General features: G+C 47.7%; 1 protein-coding gene across 1 annotated transcript in view; it reads left to right on the forward strand.

Annotated features, from left to right (window-relative positions):
• The window catches only part of LOC119390700 (neurofibromin), a 171,247-nt gene that overhangs the window by 44,007 nt on the left and 106,211 nt on the right, over positions 1-21,029 (forward strand). The window contains exons 15-20 of the mRNA XM_049415148.1: positions 119-482; positions 691-764; positions 4,916-5,340; positions 12,378-12,549; positions 16,532-16,671; positions 19,245-19,577. Of these exons, the coding sequence (XP_049271105.1) occupies positions 119-482; positions 691-764; positions 4,916-5,340; positions 12,378-12,549; positions 16,532-16,671; positions 19,245-19,577 (1,508 nt within the window). The remainder of the gene's footprint in view (positions 1-118; positions 483-690; positions 765-4,915; positions 5,341-12,377; positions 12,550-16,531; positions 16,672-19,244; positions 19,578-21,029) is intronic.

The following is a 21,029-nucleotide window of genomic DNA, read 5'->3' on the forward strand; positions in this document are numbered from 1 at the left end:
ATGATGACGGTGACGACGTTGTGCGCTGATGATGATTCTACACACGCAACGGCTTGTTCATTGTGCTGCAATGCGAGGCGACATTCGCTGAACGCCCCTCGTCTCTCCTCGTGTGCAGGCGCTGTTCTCCATCTCTCAGAAGCTGATCCAGCACCAGATCATCGGCTACACAGACGTACTGCGATGGCTGCGTGAGGTGCTGCGCTGCCGCAATGCCTTCCTGGCGAGGCACCGCGAGTACGCCAACTTGGGTTCCCACGTGCCAATCTGCAAGCAGGCCCACATCAAGCTCGAGGTGGTCTTCTTCATGTACCTCTGGAGCGTTGACATCGACGCTGTCCTCGTGGCCATGTCCTGCTTTGCCCTGCTCTGCGAGGAGGCCGACATACGGTGCGGACAGGACGATCTGACCGTCACCTATCTGCTGCCAAACTACCACGTCTACCAGGAGCTGGCCACTGCCAGCACGGTGCTCACTACTGGTATGAAAGGACACCGTCTTCTTTTTCCATTGATTTTGAGTTTGTGTTTGAAGGCTGTATTAGAGTTGTGGCATGACGTGACCACACTGCATCTTACCCACATGTCTTTGACAAGGGTCTCTCTGATTTAGGGTGGGCTCCACTCCTTCGGCCTGTCGTCGATGCTTGTCCTTAGCACGTCATCCTACCCTTCTTCTTCTTCTTCCAGGTCGAGCAGTGCTGCAGAAGAGGATCATGGCCTTGCTCAGGAAGATAGAGCACTGCACCCAAGGCTGTTCCCTGGTGAGCATCGCCTGCATTCAAATGCACTGCTGTAAAACTGTAATCACACAATGGAACGAATTGAAAGCCAATCCCGCTGATTTTGTATCACTTGGCCATGCATCCTCCATTCCCACAGCGCTTTTTTGGTCCGTTCTAAGCAATTTACGAGATGATGCACACCCAAATCGCAGTTAGGCGAGAAATACTGAAATGCTTCCCTGTAGTGTGAGTGCTATCTGCGGGGTAATCCAAATCATGTCACACGTTGCGTGACTGATCAGTCCGCAGTCAGGTCCGTTATATGAATCCACTTTAATGGCCAACTCCCAAATTTTCCACAAGGTTTGCAAATCAGGGCTCATTGTGTGATAATACGAATGTTCCGTCAGGTTTCTGCCGAAACCATGTTCACTGTGTACCTTCTGCAGTGGCTCAGCGGCAATGGCACATTGACTGTGGCTGTGGATGCCAAGCACGATGTTGCAGGTCCAATTCACAGCCGTAGTAATAACATTCTGGTGGAGACAGAATGTGAAGACGCTCATTTGTTGGGCTTTTGGCTGCACATTACAGAGTCCTAGGTGGTCAAAATTGATTTGGAGCCCTCCACTGAGCAGTTTGGAGAGGTGAAACTTTATTATTCATTAATTGCTTGCCAGTTAATAAATTGTGTGAGTGTCCTGCGAAATTTGTGGGCGTGCATGGGGCTATTTACGAATCATAAAGTTCACAGGTGGGCTGATGCACTACTACACCTTTCCTGCTTGTTTTTCGCACGATGGTGAGACATGTCATTCATTCCTGGCCATGGGTGAACATGAAGTGAGCCTTTTTTTTATCAAGCAATGATCTTCCTCACTTAATGCTTACTGAACGATTAGGCATGAACTGCCGTTTAAATCAAGGGCATCTGTTGAAGGGCCCCTAAATCACCAAGAGGTCAAAATTTAGTTGTGGTGTTGCAGTTGCGCACAAATGTACAACGAACACATAGCCACAAGAATTTTTCGAAAAGGGTGCTGTACGCGTTTGACGATCCAAAAGTGGCCCTCACTTGCTTCCCTTTTTCCTTCGCTGCACTCCGTTCATCGGCTCGTCTCCCCTCCAGGCCGAGTGCTCCTCGCCGTGCGAGGAGAAAGAGCAGCAAGCGCACATACCTGCGAGCAGACAAACAGTTTCTCTTTGTGGATGACAGGACCAGGGGGGCTATTTTTTGTAAGCGTTGTGTGACATAATGGAATGAAACGTCATCAAGAGGACGAAAGGGAGCTGCACGGGATTGGTCGAGGCTCGTCTGACGGTCAGACGAGAGAAATAGCGACCGGGAAAGGCAGTGCTGTCAATCATTTTGGCACAGAACAGCCACGGAATGGAAGGAGGCCCTGTTCTGTTTAATAGAATGGATGCAGAACGGCCTCCGAACAAGTTGGATTGAATCAAAACGTAAGCGCTGGAGCCGGAGAATTGAATTCGCCTGCTTTGTGCCTGGCTTTCTTTAATTCCACGCCAATAGCTTGCAAAAATCGCAACCAGCCCCCCACCACCGAACGACTCGTGAAATTGCGACACTACCTAGGGCCCAATCAAGACATCAACACAAATAAATTGTTAAAGTCATGACACTCTTTAATATCGAGCTTTAAAAAACAATGCCTGCCAGCGTTGATGTTTAGCTACACTCAAACCTCGATATAACGAACACGGATGTAACAAATTATCGGTTATAACGAAGTAAATGAAGAATAGTCTTGTCATAGATACAGTGTTACAAATACAGTCGATCCCGGATATATCGAACTCGAAGGGGACCGCGAAATAGTTCGATATATCGATAATTCGAAATACGAAATATGCGTATGTAAGGCTTTAAAGCACTGCAGGCCTCGACATAGTTTTCTGAAATCGTAAAAAGCACGAACATGACGATTCGCTCACATATGCTAAAGAACAAGGCGAGAACTTCTTTTGCAAGTTAGCGCAGTTTACTTCGCATGAAAAAAGTCCGTCAACTTGTCTTGCTTCTTGCGCGCCGTGAATTCATCAAGTCATCGTCAATATTATTCAAGCTTTCCAAATAAGTAAATTCAGCACCTTCCGCCACAACAGCGGTGATCGACGCTGAACGCTGATGCGAGCTCTGTAGCGCGGTAAAGGGTTTAGCGGTGGCAACGGCGGCTGGAATCTTCAAACCGCACGGGTCCATTTCCGCAGCACCGGCAACGTCAGCTATGATCTCGGCATCGATGCAGTAAGAAACAGCTATGTCGTTATCTGCACCGATGAAGTCGCTGTGCTCCTGTCCGATACGGCGCCCGGAAACGCTAAGTCGCAAAATTCACTGACGCACCGTACGCCGTAGTCGGCGGTCATGACGCGTCCGAAGTCGTCACCTGGCACCAAGGCCCGTAAGGAAACGGTGCACGACGGTGCTTTACTTGACGTCGTTCCAAGCACCGGTCATCATTTTTATCGCTACGAGCGGGACAATCCTTAGTTCGACTCCCGAATGACGATTTATCAAGAACAAAGCGCGAAGTACACATTCTGCAAGACACAACGCTGCACGAAGAAACATTTCTCCACCGCCGACATGTTGGCGATACCGATGGCACTTCTGGCTTTGCAGACGGCAGCCGCTACTTTAGCGAGAAATGCGAAAAAAGGCGTAGCCTCTGAGATCAGCGTTTTAAAACCGAAAACACTAAAAATACGTCACGAGGTTGCAGATCTCGAAGGCCATGCTTTGCGGGCTCGCATGCCATCGTGCGCGAAGAGACAAAGAAGGGAATGCAAACGTTACAACAAGGCTGCCAAGTCACTTCGAATTCTCATTTTGGTGCCCCTCGGCAATCAGCCTCTTTGAAAAACACTAGCCCATCTGTTAAAACCTGCGGACCGCGCGTCAAATATACCGGTGAACTGACAAGCGCTGCGCAACGAACTAGAGCAACGCAATTTCGTCACCTGCGCGCGACGAGGGATTGGAACTTACAAGAACGCGGCCGAAAAATGATCAATAGTTGTTAGAAAAAATGCACTTTCTGGGCTTCGGCGCGGGGCAGCGTTCGATATATCGGATGTTTCGCTGTGCGGGAGTTCGATATACGTGCACACCAGCCCCATACTTTTGCATGGGAAATTCAAGGGGATTTCTCAACTGTTCGATATAGCCAATAATTCGATATATCCGAGTTCGATATATCCGGGATCGACTGTATACGTTTATAACGAATTTTCGGATATGACAAACTTATTTTCGAGTCATATGCGACATTGTTATAATGAGGTTTGAGTATTCTGTATAATTCTGTATTTCTTCATGTGTTCAAAACATTTCTGAATTCCATCAGCTCGCCTATCGGCTGTTTGCTCCCGCTGTTTGTCCTCTGGTGATGTTCCACTTCGTTCTGTCGCAGAACGCGTACAAAATAGCCCCCCAGATGCGCATGGTGACATCATGGCCAACGCTGAGGATACTGAAAGGCCTGGAGTGGACAAGGGATTGTTTCTCAAAATTTGTGGCGGGCCCGCTGCTCGTAGCACTGCCACGTTTGGCATTTTTGATCGTGACGGCATTTTGAACTCAAGGCGCATTTGCTTGAAATGTTAAAAAATTATCGGAGGTGGTTTGTTTAGGGGCCCTTAAAGTCTGCAACAGCTGCACTCTGGCACTCCACTTTTGGCTACGACTCTGCAACCGGTTATATAAAATTCTGAAATGACTTTCTTCAAGTCTGACAAACTGTCTGGCTCTCATGATTAAGTTCTTATAAATTTTGTAATTAGTTGTCCACATATTCCTTAATTAAATTTAGAATATATCTTCCCAAGCTAGAGAAAACTGGGGAAGTCACTTAGTTCTTGCAACGTTACTCTGTTTAAAAATTATAAACTTTATTTTCTGGAACACATGGCTGCGGAAAAGTTTCATGAAGCATGCAGGTTCCCAAAAGAGTGACCATTTAATTTTAAGTGAATTGTTAGATATTGTTTATCTTCTATCGAATTTACTGAATTTCTACTGAATTTGCCAACTGAATCGGGTACAAATTTCGTGCCGTTTTCTTTTCATTCTCGCGTTGTCCTGCAACATATATGAGGTGCTTCTACATGTTTGTGTCATTCGTGGTTCTTGCGGATTCACCGTTTCCGTGACCACATCTACCCAGGCCTGGGAGGACACGTTCATGAACTGGGACGCAGTGACCAAGCTGCTGGTCAGCTACCCCAAGTCCAAGCTGGAGGAAGGCCAAATGATCTGCGAGTCGCTGCACCGCACCATCGGCAAGCGGCGTGCCTCTCACCAGAGCACCGAGCACGAGCTGGAGGACCAAGTAAATGAGTGGGCCAACATGACGGGCTTCCTGTGCGCCCTCGGGGGCGTGTGCCTGCAGCGCAGGTCGCCGTCCTCGTCCTCTCGGGCGCTGGTGCCCGCCACCAGGTCGTCCCTGTACGGCGGGGGAGGGGGAAGCGGCACTCTCACCTCTCTGGACGCTCGCACCAAAGGGGGCGGAGCAACGGCCGGGGTGGCCGGAGGAGGCGGCGGGGGAATGCTGACGCCGGGACAGGACATCCAGTTCTGCCCAGTCACGCAGTGAGTGGCCGTTCTGTCATGTCACGAGTGGTTGCTCCGTCACGTCATGGGGGTCCGGTCTGTATTCTGGAAGGATTGCTTTCCGGGATGCTTTCACACATTTCTGGCAAGCGCTAATCCAAGATGGCGGCTCGCAGGTACGATGAAAATTCTTTTCGCTGACTCGGCCAGTCGGTGTTCACAGAAAGAGATGGCTTTGAAAGCCACTAGTTTGGAACGCAGCCTCTGATTATGTCCTCTCCCATGGCAGTGATTGCATGTTGCGTTTACTGAAGGTTGGTGTGGTAGAGTTGGTGGTAATGTCGAAACAGCTAGTTTCTTTTTTCTTCTCGAGGAGGGGGTCACTTATATTAGTTTTGTGTGCATCAGGTGTCTATGAGTCTTGAGCAATCATGGTTTGAAAGCTTCTTCTGGGCCATGTATACTGAGAGGAAAAGCCTAGCTAGGTGTGCTTCATAATCAAGGCAGTTGTCCACACCTATTGAGCTGAGTATAGCAGTATAGGCCTAGTGTGCTGCAGATTTGACTGGGCAAGTTGTGATGCCGCGGTGCGGTGCACTACTAGTTAGTCGCGGCTGAGAGTGGGTGCGTACGGGCTGAACCACAGGAGCTCGAAAGGACGAAGCTAATTCGTGGTCATATAGGAACTATGCTATTGTTGCGTGTATGGCTGTCACAACAGCTACAGAAATGCTGCCAGTATGCTGTCAAAAATGAAAGTATATGGATTTATATGGAAGGCTTACAAGAACGAGCGATGAGAGTGTTGGACGAGGTTGGTGCGACGTGTGAGGTGAACAGATGCTCTTCATTTTTCAATGCTTTCCTTGCTGTTATTTATTATTGCGTATATTTGCTCGTCATGGTCATATACTCTGCCTTTATTTTTTTTATTCCCGATGGAGGTCTTCGGCAGCTTGTAAAGCACTGAAACCGCATATGCAGCGCCCACTTCTTGGGCAATGATGAGGGAAGCTCGAAAGCCCTGCACTCTGCCTATTGGCCTGGTGTGCGACCGATGGCGGCGCTGCGAACGGCGCCTGTATGACGTCAGAGCGGGGATTCGCGCGCTTTCGCCTGCTACGTAGGCCGAGCGCCGTGTTGAAACCACCGTTGTGGTAAATCTCAACAAAAAAGCAGTTCAATTGGTTATCTTGCGTATGGTGGCTACTGACATAGTTGGAAAAACCGTGGGTCTGCTTTTAACGTTCATTTAGAAGTACAGCTCTTTGTTTCTTAGAACTGCGGCCGCTTGTCTCCGCGGCGAGTGCTGCGCAATGGTGAAGTACTGCTCTGTGCCTCAGTGTACTTCGTCCGCTCGTGAAAAAGGCGTGAGCTTTCACAACTATCCTAAGGACCCGAAGCTGAAGAAGTGGATAGTCAAGCTCAGAATGGGAAAGCGCCTCACGCCTTCATCGACCGTGTGCAGCAAGCACTTCGCAGACAGTGACTTCTGCTACCCACCGTACGCGCCACTCTTAGGTAAGCTTGTGACCGCGTTTAAGCGCCTCGCCAATACTTCAGGCGTTCATTGCACGCAGGCTATAAGCATACGCGACTTACACCAGGCGTGGTGCCGTCCCACAAGCTGCCGCGAAGGCCCCTAGACAAGGAGCCGACGACGCGGCCTCCGAATCGCCTCGCAGGAAAGCGCGCCTCGTGAGCTCAGCTGAGCGGCACAGGATATCTGTGACTATGGCTGCATTTGGATGGTGTACATACGTACTTTATTTATGAAGGCAAGTGCACACCTAGCGGACTGCTTATCATAAATTCATAAGCGAAACCTGTTGCCGCTGTTTAGTGCACATTCTCTAAAAGTTTTCACCTGAGGCAGTGCAGAAACTTTTTTTAAAGTGGAGCTCTTTTAGCTTTTCGTTAGGCTGCGTGGCGTGAAACTAGACCCAGCTTGCCTTTGCCACGTTAATCTCTGTGGCCCTGTGAGTGGTATAATCAACGATTAACTATTTGTTATATTCTAATACCCATGCGACGGCCCTGTGCGGAGTTATTATGAACTACGACGTAATATCGTTCTCACTGAACCAACATTACGGGACAAACTGCGATCATGGGCATCGGCAGGGGGTGTGCAACCAACAAGGCGGCACTTGTTTGCAGGACGAGAGACGGTGATGCGATCTCCGTTGACGGCCTCGACCGCGCATTCAACAACGTGGCCTGCGTCGTACACCGCCTCACCCTCGATGAGGCACAGCGACCTTTCACAAGCTTCATCTACATACTTGTAGATGCTGGAGAACGGCACGCTTACTGAAATATCGAAAGAAACACCCAAACTAATTAGTCTCGTACGGCGGAAACAAGATAACGAGCGAGAACACTCACACATAGTTTCACTTTCTTACCAACAATGCGGTCGGTGGCATCGGTGCACTCGTCAGCGATCCGGGGGATTTCTTGGCCCTATCGATTGGGCCGCAACTAAAACAAGTTCAAGATTACACTCGAAAACATTCGTTGCAGGCGTTAGTTGACCGTCGCGAGGCTGTTCGTTCCACAACGTTCCCGCCTGAAGCAGACGATCCGCATGCAGGAGCAGCGGCTGCTGCAGCGCGTTTGAGAGTGGAGTCCCCACTCTGCCGTCACACGCGAGAGGGCGCCACTCCAAGATCTCCAGGCCAATATGTTCCGACACTTCTTCCTGTGTGCTATGGGAAAGGCGACAGCGTGACCTTACGATGAAGCATTCAAAATCTTCATATCTGGAAGGGGACGCAGCGATTCCCTGAGCCAGTCGCATGGTAGGTTTGTGCAGGATGTGCACTTGTTGACAAACATAGCCAAGGCGGCGGCGTGCTTACGCCATCCTCGGCATCCAGCCTTGCATGTGCACCTTGCTCTCACAATGTGCAATTGGTTCTATAGACACGTGGGAAAAAGGGCAGAAATCATCGAACAGCCCGTAAGAACAAGTGAGCACAAAAAAGCGAGAGAAACATAGTGAACAAACTTTTTTCTTGAATAGCCCAATCACCAACTACTACCAACAGAACGGATGCAAAAGTCAGCAGATGCTCTTCACGTAATAGTTGAAAATGAAAAAAATTATTTTATTTAATGTAAATAATACAATGATTAAATTTTGATAACCTGAAGGCGGATGTCCTAGTCGACACTCTTCATCTGAGCAGCACACTTACCAATGAATTCCGAGGGCCCCTTGGCAAACACAGTTTCCTCCCGAATGCCGTAAACATGATTGCCGGTGTAAAGATCATTGCTCTGACGAAGATTGCTTTTATTGTAAATACAGTAGAACCCCGCTGTTACGTTCCTCAGTGCTGCGTTTTCCCGGCTGTTACGTCGTTTTCCGCCGGTCCCGGCATAGCTCCCATAGGATACAATGTATTGGGAACCCCGCTGTTACGTCGTAACTGTCGGACCGTTCCCGTATGATACGTCGCGAAGTGCGCTCGGAGCCGACCGAGTGACTACCAAAGAGAGCGGCCATGGTGCATTTTCACGCAGCTTGGCCTCGTTTGACCGTAATATTAGCCGCATATGAGAGGCGAAAGCAACAGAATCTTTCAATTGATGCAAACAAAAGCATGGCCTTCGAGATTCAAATTGCAAAGATGGCGTCTATGACGTAACTGCGTGCGAAAGCAAGGCCTTCGAGATTGGCATTTACTATTGACAAAAGCATAGCCTTTGAGATTTGCATTGCACAAACATGGCGTGTATGACGTAATTGCTTGCGAAAGCAAGGCCTTCGAGATTGGCATTCACTTCTGCCATCGCGTTGGTGTAGACTCATCATCATCGTTATTTGTCGGAGAACGGGAGGAGTTCGAGCTGGTTGGAGCTCGCATGGTCGTGCGTGCGGTTCGCGGTCGGACTCGCCGCGCTGGTCGTGATTGCGTGTGCTTAGTTCTTTCATGCCTACAGCTGTTGGTGTTAAAAAAATCACATACGTTGATTACATTTCTGTGGATGAGGCCGTCCTTAGCTCCGCGTTTCTATCCATCTACTAGATCGCGGCTGAGCGCTCCAATTTTCGTGCTGCTCGTAAGAATTGAAATAAAATTCTGTACCACTAAATATTTTGCCGTTTTTCCTGTTTTTCGTCTCTTACGTTTCCCATCTCTTATGTTTATTTCCTACGGTCCCTTCAAAAACGTATCAGCGGGGCTCTACTGTATCATTCTATGTGTTCAATTCTGCGGAATCCACACAATAATGATAATGTGGGCTGCGTATTCAACCATGTCATTGCAAAGAACGCCCGCAACGTGTGATGACGGGATCACGTGCGCGGCCGCTACTGGTGGCGCTGACTGTCCTAACACTGCAGCGCCACCATACCAGCTGTTGAGGCCTATAGGACCGTGACAAGTGCAGCTGGTCAGGTGCAGCCTTACGGTTACAGCATTGGGAGAATAATGTATATGGCTTAATTAAGACCTCCGGTATCTAATTTACGGGGGGAACTGCCTGTGGGCCTCTCTGAGGCCATGACTGCTGGGCAGCTCTGCACAGCTTCAGTGGTAGCAGACACTGCTAAACTGAGAACAGGGGAACAACGAAACACAAACACAACTTGAAACGCAAGTGTGTTTCATGCCTTGTTGTTTCTCTGTCCTCGTCAATTTTGTGCTGCCTGCCTTGCCATACCAACTTACCTGATGGAACTGCCTGCTTGGTTTTCGTGTGTTGCCGGATAGCCAAAAGCTTGAGGAAGTTTTGAACTGTTGCATCAGGTGAGACTGACAGCATCGGGAGCCAGAAGCATTTTGCCTAGTACAGTAAAAACTCGTTAATTCGGATTTTATGGGACCAGGAAAAATGTCCGAATGAACCAAATGCCGAAATATCAAAAGTGTCAAGAAAACAATAAACAAATGTCTGTTACATGAATACACTTTCATTTTCTTGTTAAATACATAAATCCTGTACTTATTTTGCATAAGAGCAGTGTAGAAGTCACAATTTTCATCATCGTGCGACTTTGTGTTCATCGTGCGACTCCAGTGTTTAATTTGTGCAGAACATGTTCTCATTTCTGTATTACGTACCGCCGCCACCACCACCATGCGCACGTGATGATAGTTTATTCGCAGGTAAAGTGGCCGGCAACTGATAGTTCATCCATCGCGATGTAGCAAACGAGTTTTATGCCAGCATGCCAACCGCGGCCGAAAGCTATTTATCTTGAACATCTTTTGCCATGTTTGCGTTTTCTGAGATTGCGCGCCCAGTACGTCAATTTAAAACGAAGTTGCTGAGTGCCGGATCCGCATGTGGATGAAACCATGGTTACTAGCTGATGAAGACAGCGATGCGGACAGCGCCGCCTCGTTTTGGTTTCCTGTGAACGCCGTTTTCGTTCTTATGCATCGCACATTTGACGCGCTTGGTGCTCGGCGCGCTCTGTGGATCGTCCGAATTAGCCGGGAGGTGGCTAAACGGGACCAAATTAACGAGTGTTTGAGGCCATTAAACAGTGCATATGCTGGCCAGGACCAGGGAACACATTCGAATTATCCGATCTTTCGAATTAATGAGGGTCGAATTAACGAGCTTTTATTGTATAGGTGTGGAATGATCAGTGAAACTTTGTTTTTACTGAGTGGTCTGTTATGCCCATTTCCAAGAAATTTCAATTGTTAAAACAAGTTGTTCTATATGTGCATGTTTAAAGGGACACTAAAGGCAAATATTAAGTCGACGTTGATTGTTGCAATAGCGTTGCATAAACCTCGTAGTGCTTGTTTCGTGCCAAGGAAATGCTTACTTTGAAAGAAAATCACGTTTTAGCGGTCCGCACGGCATTAGCACATTCAAATCACCTGCCTGAACGGACCTTCTGACGTAGCAGTTGCCGTTCCCAACGTTGCCCGCCTTTACCGCCCGGCCGCCGAAGCTACGCTTTCTTGCGCAACAGCGGCCATCAACCTTGCCAAGACGCAGCCACGGGCCACTCCGAAACTGTATAGTTCACTGTAACGGAGCTTAGCTTGGCCAGCAGCAGCACAAGTAGAGTATCGACAGGGCGAAAATAGCGAGAGCCAAGCACATGCAGCAGTACCCGATACCGAAACTACCACTGAGACGCACAGCTCGGCGAAAACTGAACTTTTGAACCACTCGCGCCGTTCCCCATGGTAGCGCCAAGAGGTTCTTTTTTCTATGAATCAACCAGAAACGAACAAGCAGCATTTTATTACGTCTTGTGATGCACGGAAGGTTCTTTTTTTATTGTAACTAGTTTGATTAGTAGTGGTTAATTGTACTCGGTACTCTTTGACGTCATCGGGATCATTTCCAAAATGTCCCACTCGTGGCGCACATGGTGTCCTACATTTACCTTAATTTCTCGATTACTATAGCACTACTGTTGATACTACTGACGTTTTAGACGTTCTCACACATTGACCTTTCACTCTGACATACCGTAAATTGTTATTTGCGTTTAGTGACCCTTAATAAACGAGGAAATAAATTACATTGTCTCACTGATCATCTCGAATTGGCTCACTTTGCAGCTGATTCTCTTGCTTTGCGATTCATCCAAAACTTCATCGAATTCAACCGAAAGTTCAAGATTCACCTTTATTCTGTAAGCTGCGCGAGACAAACTTGTATGGCCCAGCATGGAACTTAGCTCTTCAAGATATGTGTACAATTGGTGGTCAGCGTTATTGCTCTGTTAAGTCTGTTTATTGCAACTGTGTAAGTTGCTCACCTTGCCGGAACATTCTTTACTTGCCATGCCGTCGTAGCCACTGCAGTCCACATTCACACACCACACTGCGCACCATTCCTTAAGTCCCGCTGTCCCCTGCCTGTTGCACCACGTCGCATGCACTCCCACAGTTGCCTAATCTTTCCTGCCCGCAACTCTCCGCCGCCTGGTGTCAGTCCAGTACCCTCACAACTCAGTGCTAGGTAGCTCTTCCGAAACGACCACTAAAGTGTTCCACCAGCCAAATTGGTCAGGCCGGACCAATGCATAGCTTTGGTCTATTGAAAAGGCCAATGTGCTGAACAAGCCTCTCGCCATTGTGGTGCAGGTTTGTGGGCCAGCTGTTGCGTCTGCTGGTGTGCCACAACGAGAAGTTTGGCACCCAGATCCAGAAGCACGTCAAAGACCTGGTGGCCCACGAGATGAGCCCGACCCTGTACCCGATCCTGTTCGACCAGATCAAGGCCATCGTTGAGAAGTTCTTCGACCCCCAGGGACAGGTGAGTGGATCCACTGCCCGGTTGTTGTTTTTGGGAACTTGACCACTCCTTCCACCCTCCGCACAGGAGGGCGAGGGACAGTCTTTGAAGCTGGACGTGCATGCTGGTCCGCGGCCCAATCGCTCGCGCGACTGCCGGACCGTGCGCGGTCCCAAGGCGGGCAGCATTCACGCCGCCGACCAAAAGAGCGGGACGAATCGACAGACCGCTGATTTCTGCTTCGGCACGAAAATGGTGCGCTATGGCCGAGAGGCGACGTTGACAAGATCGACGAGCCGATAAGTGTGTCGCGCTGCGTGCATGTGAAGCTTCTTTGTAGGGACTAACAACCGTATTGTGAGTTATTCATAGAAAGAAACCAACAATCATTTATATTGATGGAATCGAGCATTGTGTTGAAGGTTTAAGTCAAAAGGTATGTTGCTGCAGGTGAACAAAGTAGGAAATCTGCGACACTTCACTGCACCTCTTATCATAGCCTGCATGTAGTGTTGGGATGTAAAGATTGATCTTCCAGTCTAGCTGTTTCAAACATATACCGTATTTTCTCGCATATAACGCACACCTAAAAAACGGAAAGATGTGCTTAAAAAGTTGGGGTGTGGATTATATGCATAGTTTTTTTTTCTTTTCGTAGACTTAAAGTTAGGGGTGCGGGTTATACGCAGGGGCGGCTTATATGCGAGAAAATACGCTATATAATGTATTAACAGGAAATGATAGCAGACCCTGCCTATATTCATGGCTGCAGTGAAAAGGTTTGTTGGGGCATTCTGTACTTGTCAGATGTTACTTTATCAGATGCCCTTTATTGGAGCTCTATTGGATGCGTATGCTGGTCCAAGCAGTCGTGCACATTTTTCTATCCTCCACTCATAAGTTCGAAAATTTAAAATTCTCAATGTTTAGTGTTGTGCTTAGTAGACTTCTGTTATCTACTTTGTAAATGCTATTCACTTTGGACCGGAGTGGCTGCAAGCTTGTTGACTGTCAGTCTATCTACGCTGTGTGCATTTTTCAGTCTGACTTGATTTTAGGCATAGGTGAGCATTACTAAAAAGTAGGCTCCTTCTGAGAGTGAACAGAAAACGAATTGAATAGTTCTAGAGGCAAGTCTAATTACATTGAATATCAAGTACATTTTTATTTTAAAAATTGGCATTTTTAATTGTCAATATAAAATGATGTTCGTGGCCTGCAGTGTGGACAATGCTAGCAAATTTCTGTTGTAATATTGCATGTTATGTTGTGTTGTTTGTTAGAAGTCGAAAAGGAGCATCATTCAGAAAAAAATTAAGCAGCTTGTTCATAAACCCAGGACTCTTCGTAGGGTGAATAGTTTCACATTTTAGAAGAAAGCGTCTGGCTCCATGCACATTGTCTAATGAGCTTTACTACGCTACTTCTCGCATTTTATGTTCTAATCACTTCCCCTTGAAGATTTTATACTGTCCAAAAACCATCATGAAAATATTTGTGTGATTTATGAATGCTGGCTATTCTATCCAAAGACCCACCAGTGAGGACATTATTTAACTCGTTATTCAGAATTTTCGAATATTCACATAGTCCTACTCAGAAGCATTAGAGTAAACAGCTACTGCATTGAACAGAGCACAGGTGATTTCATGCTATGTATTTGCTTATCAGCAGCCTTTATTCTTTTCATTGCTTGAACAAAAAAGAAAAGTGGGTTAGGAAAGGGGGCAGGGGTTATGTTAGTTTAGGTAAGATTAGGTAAGGCTAAGTTAGGTTTTACGCTTGCTCCTGTACACTCATTTCCTATTTTCGAAAGCAGTTTTTTTGTGTCTCAACGAAATTCATTTGTCAGTTAAGCTTGCTTTTCATAGCCTCACAACTGTCTCATAGTCCCACACTGTCACAAAAGGTTAGTCTTCAGAACCAGGTATTCTTCCAGAAGACTAACAGCAGTAGCCTCAACAGGCTGCTGCGCTCAACTTATCAGATCCGAGTGTTTACATGAAAACGCTTCTCTTGTACACGTGAGAAATAAACGATTGCTTTTTGATAAAATACGAGGGCCATACACCACACTGCTTTGCTTGACACACTTACCGTGCTTCGAAGAGTTCTTAAAAAATTTCTACTTGAATTCTTCAAGCTGCTTTTGTCCTTTCCCCAACCACTGATTATGTTCCAGCATCAGCACCTTTTTTTATGTTTAAAATGCAGCCGTTTTGCTTTTTTCTTTGCAATAAATAAAAAGAAAACCATAAAACCATCCGAACCAACGAAATTGACGTGATGTGTGGAAAAGTTCGTTGCCACGGAATTTCGTTGCAACGAAATTTCATGTATAGGCCACTAAAGTTAGGAAGATCTGATGATTATGACCCGTCCTCTGGTCCCAGCACGCGCATGCATTAACTTTTGCATTGAACTCTCGCTAACTCAGACTTACTTGACCGCACACCGAGAGAGCGTATTTTCTTATGTAAAACGCACACAAAATATTCAGAAAATTTGGAGCTAAACTCGGGGTGCGGGTTATATGCGAATATTGGTGTGCAAGTTGGCTTCACAGCATGCCTTCGTAGTAATGCAGGGAAGGCAGATTCGCATCAATACGTCGGTATGTTTTTTCTTTTTCTCGCATTTTGTAGTGGGGGGTGCCGGTTATATGCTGGTTATATTAAACGAAAAAATACGATATTCAGGCTACCCTCGGAGCGTACCGAGCGCGCCGCGCAACAAACAAGCGTGCCGAAGCGCCGCACTAACATAGGCATAAGCGAACGACAAGAAAGCTGAAACACTTTGCGCCGTTTTATGACTTTATTGCCTTTATTCTTCCACTGTGTTAGCTGCGTATCTTTGGAGCTTTTTTGCTATCGATGATTGTGACGAGAGCGACCGTGGTTTCCTGCGCAGTGGCTGCGGGGCAAATGGTAGTTCGGTTTTCAATCTGCGCGCTGGCCGTGTGCGTGCCTTCAGAACTGCATCGTTGCTATCTGTGATCGCTTCTACTGTGGTTTTACCCGCAGTGTTGCGGCAAGCAGCATTGCTTTGACTCGGTGCGCGTTCGATGAGCGCGTACTTTCGTGGTCACCCATGATCACATTTGTGTTCGCAGCAGTTCCGGCAGGATGTAGTTAAGATTGGAATGGGTGCGCGCTGACTGTTCGTGTGCCTTCATAAAACCGTGGTTGTCATTCACGATTGCAGTGTTAGTGACGATGAGCAGTAGTTTTGTTTTGAGCACTACATAAAAAACTTGGCGGGAGTTCTTGAACGATTCTTCCGCGGCCCGTACGTGCATCATACCCGCTGGCAGCATCTTCGTGGATGGACAGTCTGTTGCTGAGCATCTCAATAGCGAGAAATTTACTGGGATGTGCGTTTGGTGCCAAAAAGTGCGTCTCCAATGAAGACATGGGTCTTGCGTTGCTACCACACGGCTCTGGAAGTCACGGGCCAGCGAGAAATGGTCGAGTTGCTAGCGGAATTTCGCAGCAGTCCTAGGCAAGCTCTATTTCTTTATGTGGTGGTGCTTGTGAAAACTTCGTTGGAGCGGAAGTGCCCAGGAAAAGTATTCACTGTGGAGACACATTTTTGCATTGTTTTCTATAGGCGGCTGATGGGGAATCGAAAATTATCGTTGTGGTGGAAATTTTGTTGTAGCGGAGTTCGTTATAGTGAAATTCGACTCTATAAGATTTTTTCTTTTATGGCAAATAATATTTGAACACACTTGTCTGACCTTCACATTCCTGATATAACACCAGTTCTGCATGCACACTAAGATTGAGACCTTCGTTGAACCGAAAGCTCTAGTGCATTTCTCTGTCTCGCCTTTATGCGTATGTGAGTTGTCTGGTCAGTACAAAATCTCAGCTGGTTCACTGCTCATTGTGTCCTGGGAATATTCCAGAACTGTTGTGTTGAAATGCATAGGAAGCAAGAGCCCGTTGGGACCCACCTGTTGTACATCATCTCTTCCCTGCGCCTGTTGCTTTTGCAGGTGACTGTGATAGACACCAACACGCAGTTCATTGAGCACGTCATCTTCATCATGAAGAGTGTCTTTGAAAACCGAGTGGACCACACCACAGAGCACCTGGGAGTCACTAGCATCGAGGCCATGATGCTCACCATCGTCAGGTGGGTGCGATCTTCAAAAAACAGTAGGGGTGTGCGAATATTGGAGTTTCGAATTCGAATCAAATAGTTCCTAATCGAATAATTCGATTCGACTTTCGAATAGCTAGTATTCTAAATTTCGAATAATTTGACAGGACGAATATCTCAAACGCGAGAAAGACCAATGGTGCAACTTGGTTAGGGTTGGCTGGCTAAAACTAACGCTAACGTCGCCATTCTTAAAACTTCCACTGAAATCCTGGTTCAAAAGTGAGCACATGTTGATCTTGACAAAGATTATGTCATTTCTGCACGTAGAAAAACACATGAGAAAACTGTCAAGTCCTTCACAACATCGCTTCCGAAACGAAGGCAAGGACTTCTTTTCGTAGTTCGGTTGTGTATTCCGCAAGCGCTGTAAAACGTCCTGACTTTGGCCTGTGAAACCCTCGGTGATTGGCTTTGCATGTAAAAATTTGTTCACGCTGGCTAAAACTAACGCTAACGTCGCCATTCTTAACGTCGTCCTGACTTTGGCCTGTGAAACCCTCGGTGATTGGCTTTGCATGTAAAAATTTGTTCACGCTGGCTAAAACTAACGCTAACGTCGCCATTCTTAACGTCGTCCTGACTTTGGCCTGTGAAACCCTCGGTGATTGGCTTTGCATGTAAAAATTTGTTCACGCTGGGCAGTCGCCACTGTTGCACCGCACCACTAGCTCAGACACTCTCATCGTTCCGGCGTGCAGTTAAAACACTGCTGAGAACGGGCACCCAAAGACTTTTTGGGCCCGGAGCAACCCATGACGATGAAGCACAACATTACTGCTGTCAGATCAGCTTCGTTGCTCGACCATGAGGAAAGAAAACTAACTACCGTAGCCCCCTCTGTTAGGAGGTGAGGAGTGCCGCTGCTGACTGGAATGGCGACTCTTCTGTCAACATGCCTGCGCGCCCATAAAAGCTGAAACAAAAGCCACTCCCGAACAAGTGTGTAATGAAGCTGTCAGCACGCCGTAGCGTCAGGGATTTTTCCTTTGTCTTGCTGTAACTGGCAGTACACATTTCGTGTAAATATGCTATTCGATATTTCTGGCCACTATTCGGCACTATTCGATTCGAATTCGATTAGAGGTGAAATTTCACTATTCGCACACCCCTAAAAAACAGTCATTTGGGCAACATGGTAAAGGGGTGTTTGTGTGGGGCACTTCTTCCGGGAAGAATCAGTGGAACTATTCATGGCGTCATTTCTAGTGAGCCATCCTCCCCTATGGTCTTCGAAGTAATGCGCTGCCACCAAGCACTTGCACAGATACAGCTGCTGTGCCCTTCCCAGGGTCGCTCTCGAACAAGTGCTCGGAGGTCCATTGGGGGAGCTCAGAGGGCCCGCACTGCAGTATGACAGTTTGACATGGGGGGTATGTGGTTATTCCTTGCAGCAAGCAGGTGGACCTGTGTGAATTCTCCTTGAGGTGCCGCAGGGAAAAGTCGTGAATCAAAAAGAAAGGTTTTGTCCGAGAGCCATGCCTCAATCCATCTATCTGGTCCCAGTTGTCATCTGGTTATCAGATGGCCTGGTTTGGTACCATTTACCTAGATCTTGTCTGGTATTAGATGGCCTGGTACCAGCTGCCATGATAACCAGATGGCAACTGGGGCCAGTATGTAACTGGCATCAGATGGTGACTTGGACAACCAGATGTGAGCTGGTTCTAGATGCAAAACCAGTCCCTGTCTGTGCCAAGATATCCATGTATTCCAGCCAGCTTAAGTTCACTTGAGCTTCTGCGTAATAGTAATCATAGAATGCTTTGGAGGATTCTTTAAGACTGTGCAACTGTAAGAGACTTATTACACAAACTATTCTTATACAGGTTATTTTTTCATAAGTGAGCAGCTTGGTGCTGAAACATGGCATTATTTATTAAAAAGTCTTGCAGCTTGTGTTTTGGCTGTGAAGCATCCTGAATGCTTTCAGATGTGGCACATGCTTACAATTCTGTACATAAACCCCCCATCTGAAAGCAACTTTTACGTAATCACTACTTCATACATGCAATCCTACCAAAACCTAAACTTTGCTGACAGCACACAGGTGCTGGCTTACCATTAGTTAGCAAACAGTGCAAGAGCTCAAAACAAAGTTTCCCGACCTAAAACTGTCACCCTTGAGCAAAGTCTGCCACAGAAATCATATTCAATGACTGATGACTCCTCTTCAGCAGAAACTCTGGCTCTTACAATGGGTGCATTATGACTCCATTGACCATTGAGGCAGCTTGCTGTGTTGTATTGTAGGCTTTGCAAAATGAATTTTTCTAAGTATTCAGAAGTGAGATCTTATCTCCTGTGGACTCTTATGCAATTGTAGTTTTGTAGAAGTCCCATCTATCATAAATAGCATTCTATGCTACTTCGTTGTGCATGTTTCATTTTTTTGTTGGGATTCCCAATGGACTGCGTAAAACTGCTGACCTTCAGGCATTCTTTTGTTCATCTGCAACAACCAGTGCCAGTTGTACAGTTCATATTTCGGAGCAAGGATTGTGTCCTTTGTCAGCGGTGTCATGATGATCCTTGTTTGATTTCAGGTACGTGCGACACCTGGACACGACGGTGCATGCGCTGCACATCAAAACAAAGCTGTGCCAGCTGGTGGAGGCGACCATGGCCCGGCGGGACGACCTGGCCTTCCGCCAGGAGATGAAGTTCCGCAACAAGCTGGTCGAGTACCTGACCGACTGGGTGATGGGCAACAGCCACCAGATGGCACCTCCGGGCTGCGGGGATGTGACGGCCATCACCCGTGACCTAGACCAGGCATGCATGCAGGCAGTGGCTGCCCTCCTGCTCGGCCTGCCCTTACAGCCAGAGGAGAGCGACCGGGGAGATCTCATGGAGGCCAAGTCACAGCTCTTCCTCAAGTGGGTCACCGCATCACTCTTTAAGGTCGTTTCACATGACGCGAAACACAGTAATTTTCAGGCTGCGAATTCGCTCGCAGCGATAAAACAGCCTCGCTTTCTCACTGCAGTGGCAGTGATTCCACTCCTGCGCCAACTGCGCCAAAGTGCGCCAAATTGTATTTACTGCGCCATCCTGATAATATCGACGAAAATTGCGCCAAACTGCGCCAAAGTCGGGTTTGGGGGCGTCTATCACCGGCAATCGCACGGCTGGCGCGTCAGAACATGTGCAGCTTGATCTTGGGGCTGCCAAAGTTGCAACCATGGACCAAGGATTATTCCGCTGAATAAACAGCGCTCGCGTGTGCGTCCCGAGTAAGCCACGATGCCATGCGCGGTGCCGGCGCAGCTTCTGTTCTGCAAGTCGGCTCGATAGCAAAATGCACTCTCCGCAGAGGCTCGTGACGTCTAGGCCTATCGGTAGCGAGAAAGTGCGACGGCGATTCTTCGGCGGACGTCGTCTGTTCTAGAAACGCTGCTGATAGCTCGTTTCAAGCGTCGCATGGCACGTAAGGGAAGCAATATGTTCAGTAATAACTGCATGAGTGCCGCTAAAATGTCTGTCACTTCTGTTTCCGGACATCGCGGAATGAAATCTGGGATCGCTCGCAGTAGATGGACATTATCGAATTTTCCTTGCTTCGCTTTTATGGAAGAGCACGCGAACGGTGGAAACGCGTTAACACTTTTCCTCAGATATACTTTATCCATGGATCTTCATCCAGAACAGCTTTTTCCCTTCCGCCAGCACGCGTCCGAGTTTGTAATCACTCTGCGGTAAGTACCCCCTAAAAGGCCCTGCCCTTTCGAGCTCACGTGCTAGGGTTCCAATTCGAATTTTTTGCTTGCTTTTTTAAAAATGTCATCTCATTAGTAAAATCATATCTCCTGGTCGGAGCAGCCACAAATGCGCAGCTGTCAGTAGCGGGCCCGTCGCTGACGGCCCACAGTGAAGCGGCTACGCCATGTTACACGTCCGCCCTTCGCTTTCGGGGGTCAATAGCTGATGGTTAAAAAAACTCAGTTTCGCTTAAGGGCGAAGCAATGAATGCGATACCAACAAATTGCATTGTTAAACGAAGTAAGGCTAGCAGCTCTTTTGTATCCGATCTCGCGTAACTCAACAAAACACTGGTTTAAGGGAATATGCCCGCTCCAGGAACCGAAGCGTTTTCTTGCTCTGAGTTCTCTAAACACGAAGTAAGCGTTGAGAGCACAGCAAGTTTACGAGCCGTCTCCTGATGCCTCGAGAAAGCGCGCGCGCAAGCGACTGCGCCCTTCGAACGATGCGGTCCCCCCCTCCACTCCCCTGGCGTCCTTTCCTGCTCCTCACGAAAGACGGGCGGGGCGTTTCCTCTCTGTTTGATGAGCAATCGATGGCAGGCCCGCACGCGGGAAGGTGTTATCTCA

This window comes from Rhipicephalus sanguineus, chromosome 4 (assembly GCF_013339695.2).
Source record: "Rhipicephalus sanguineus isolate Rsan-2018 chromosome 4, BIME_Rsan_1.4, whole genome shotgun sequence".
In the NCBI taxonomy this organism is placed as follows: Eukaryota; Metazoa; Arthropoda; class Arachnida; order Ixodida; family Ixodidae; genus Rhipicephalus; species Rhipicephalus sanguineus.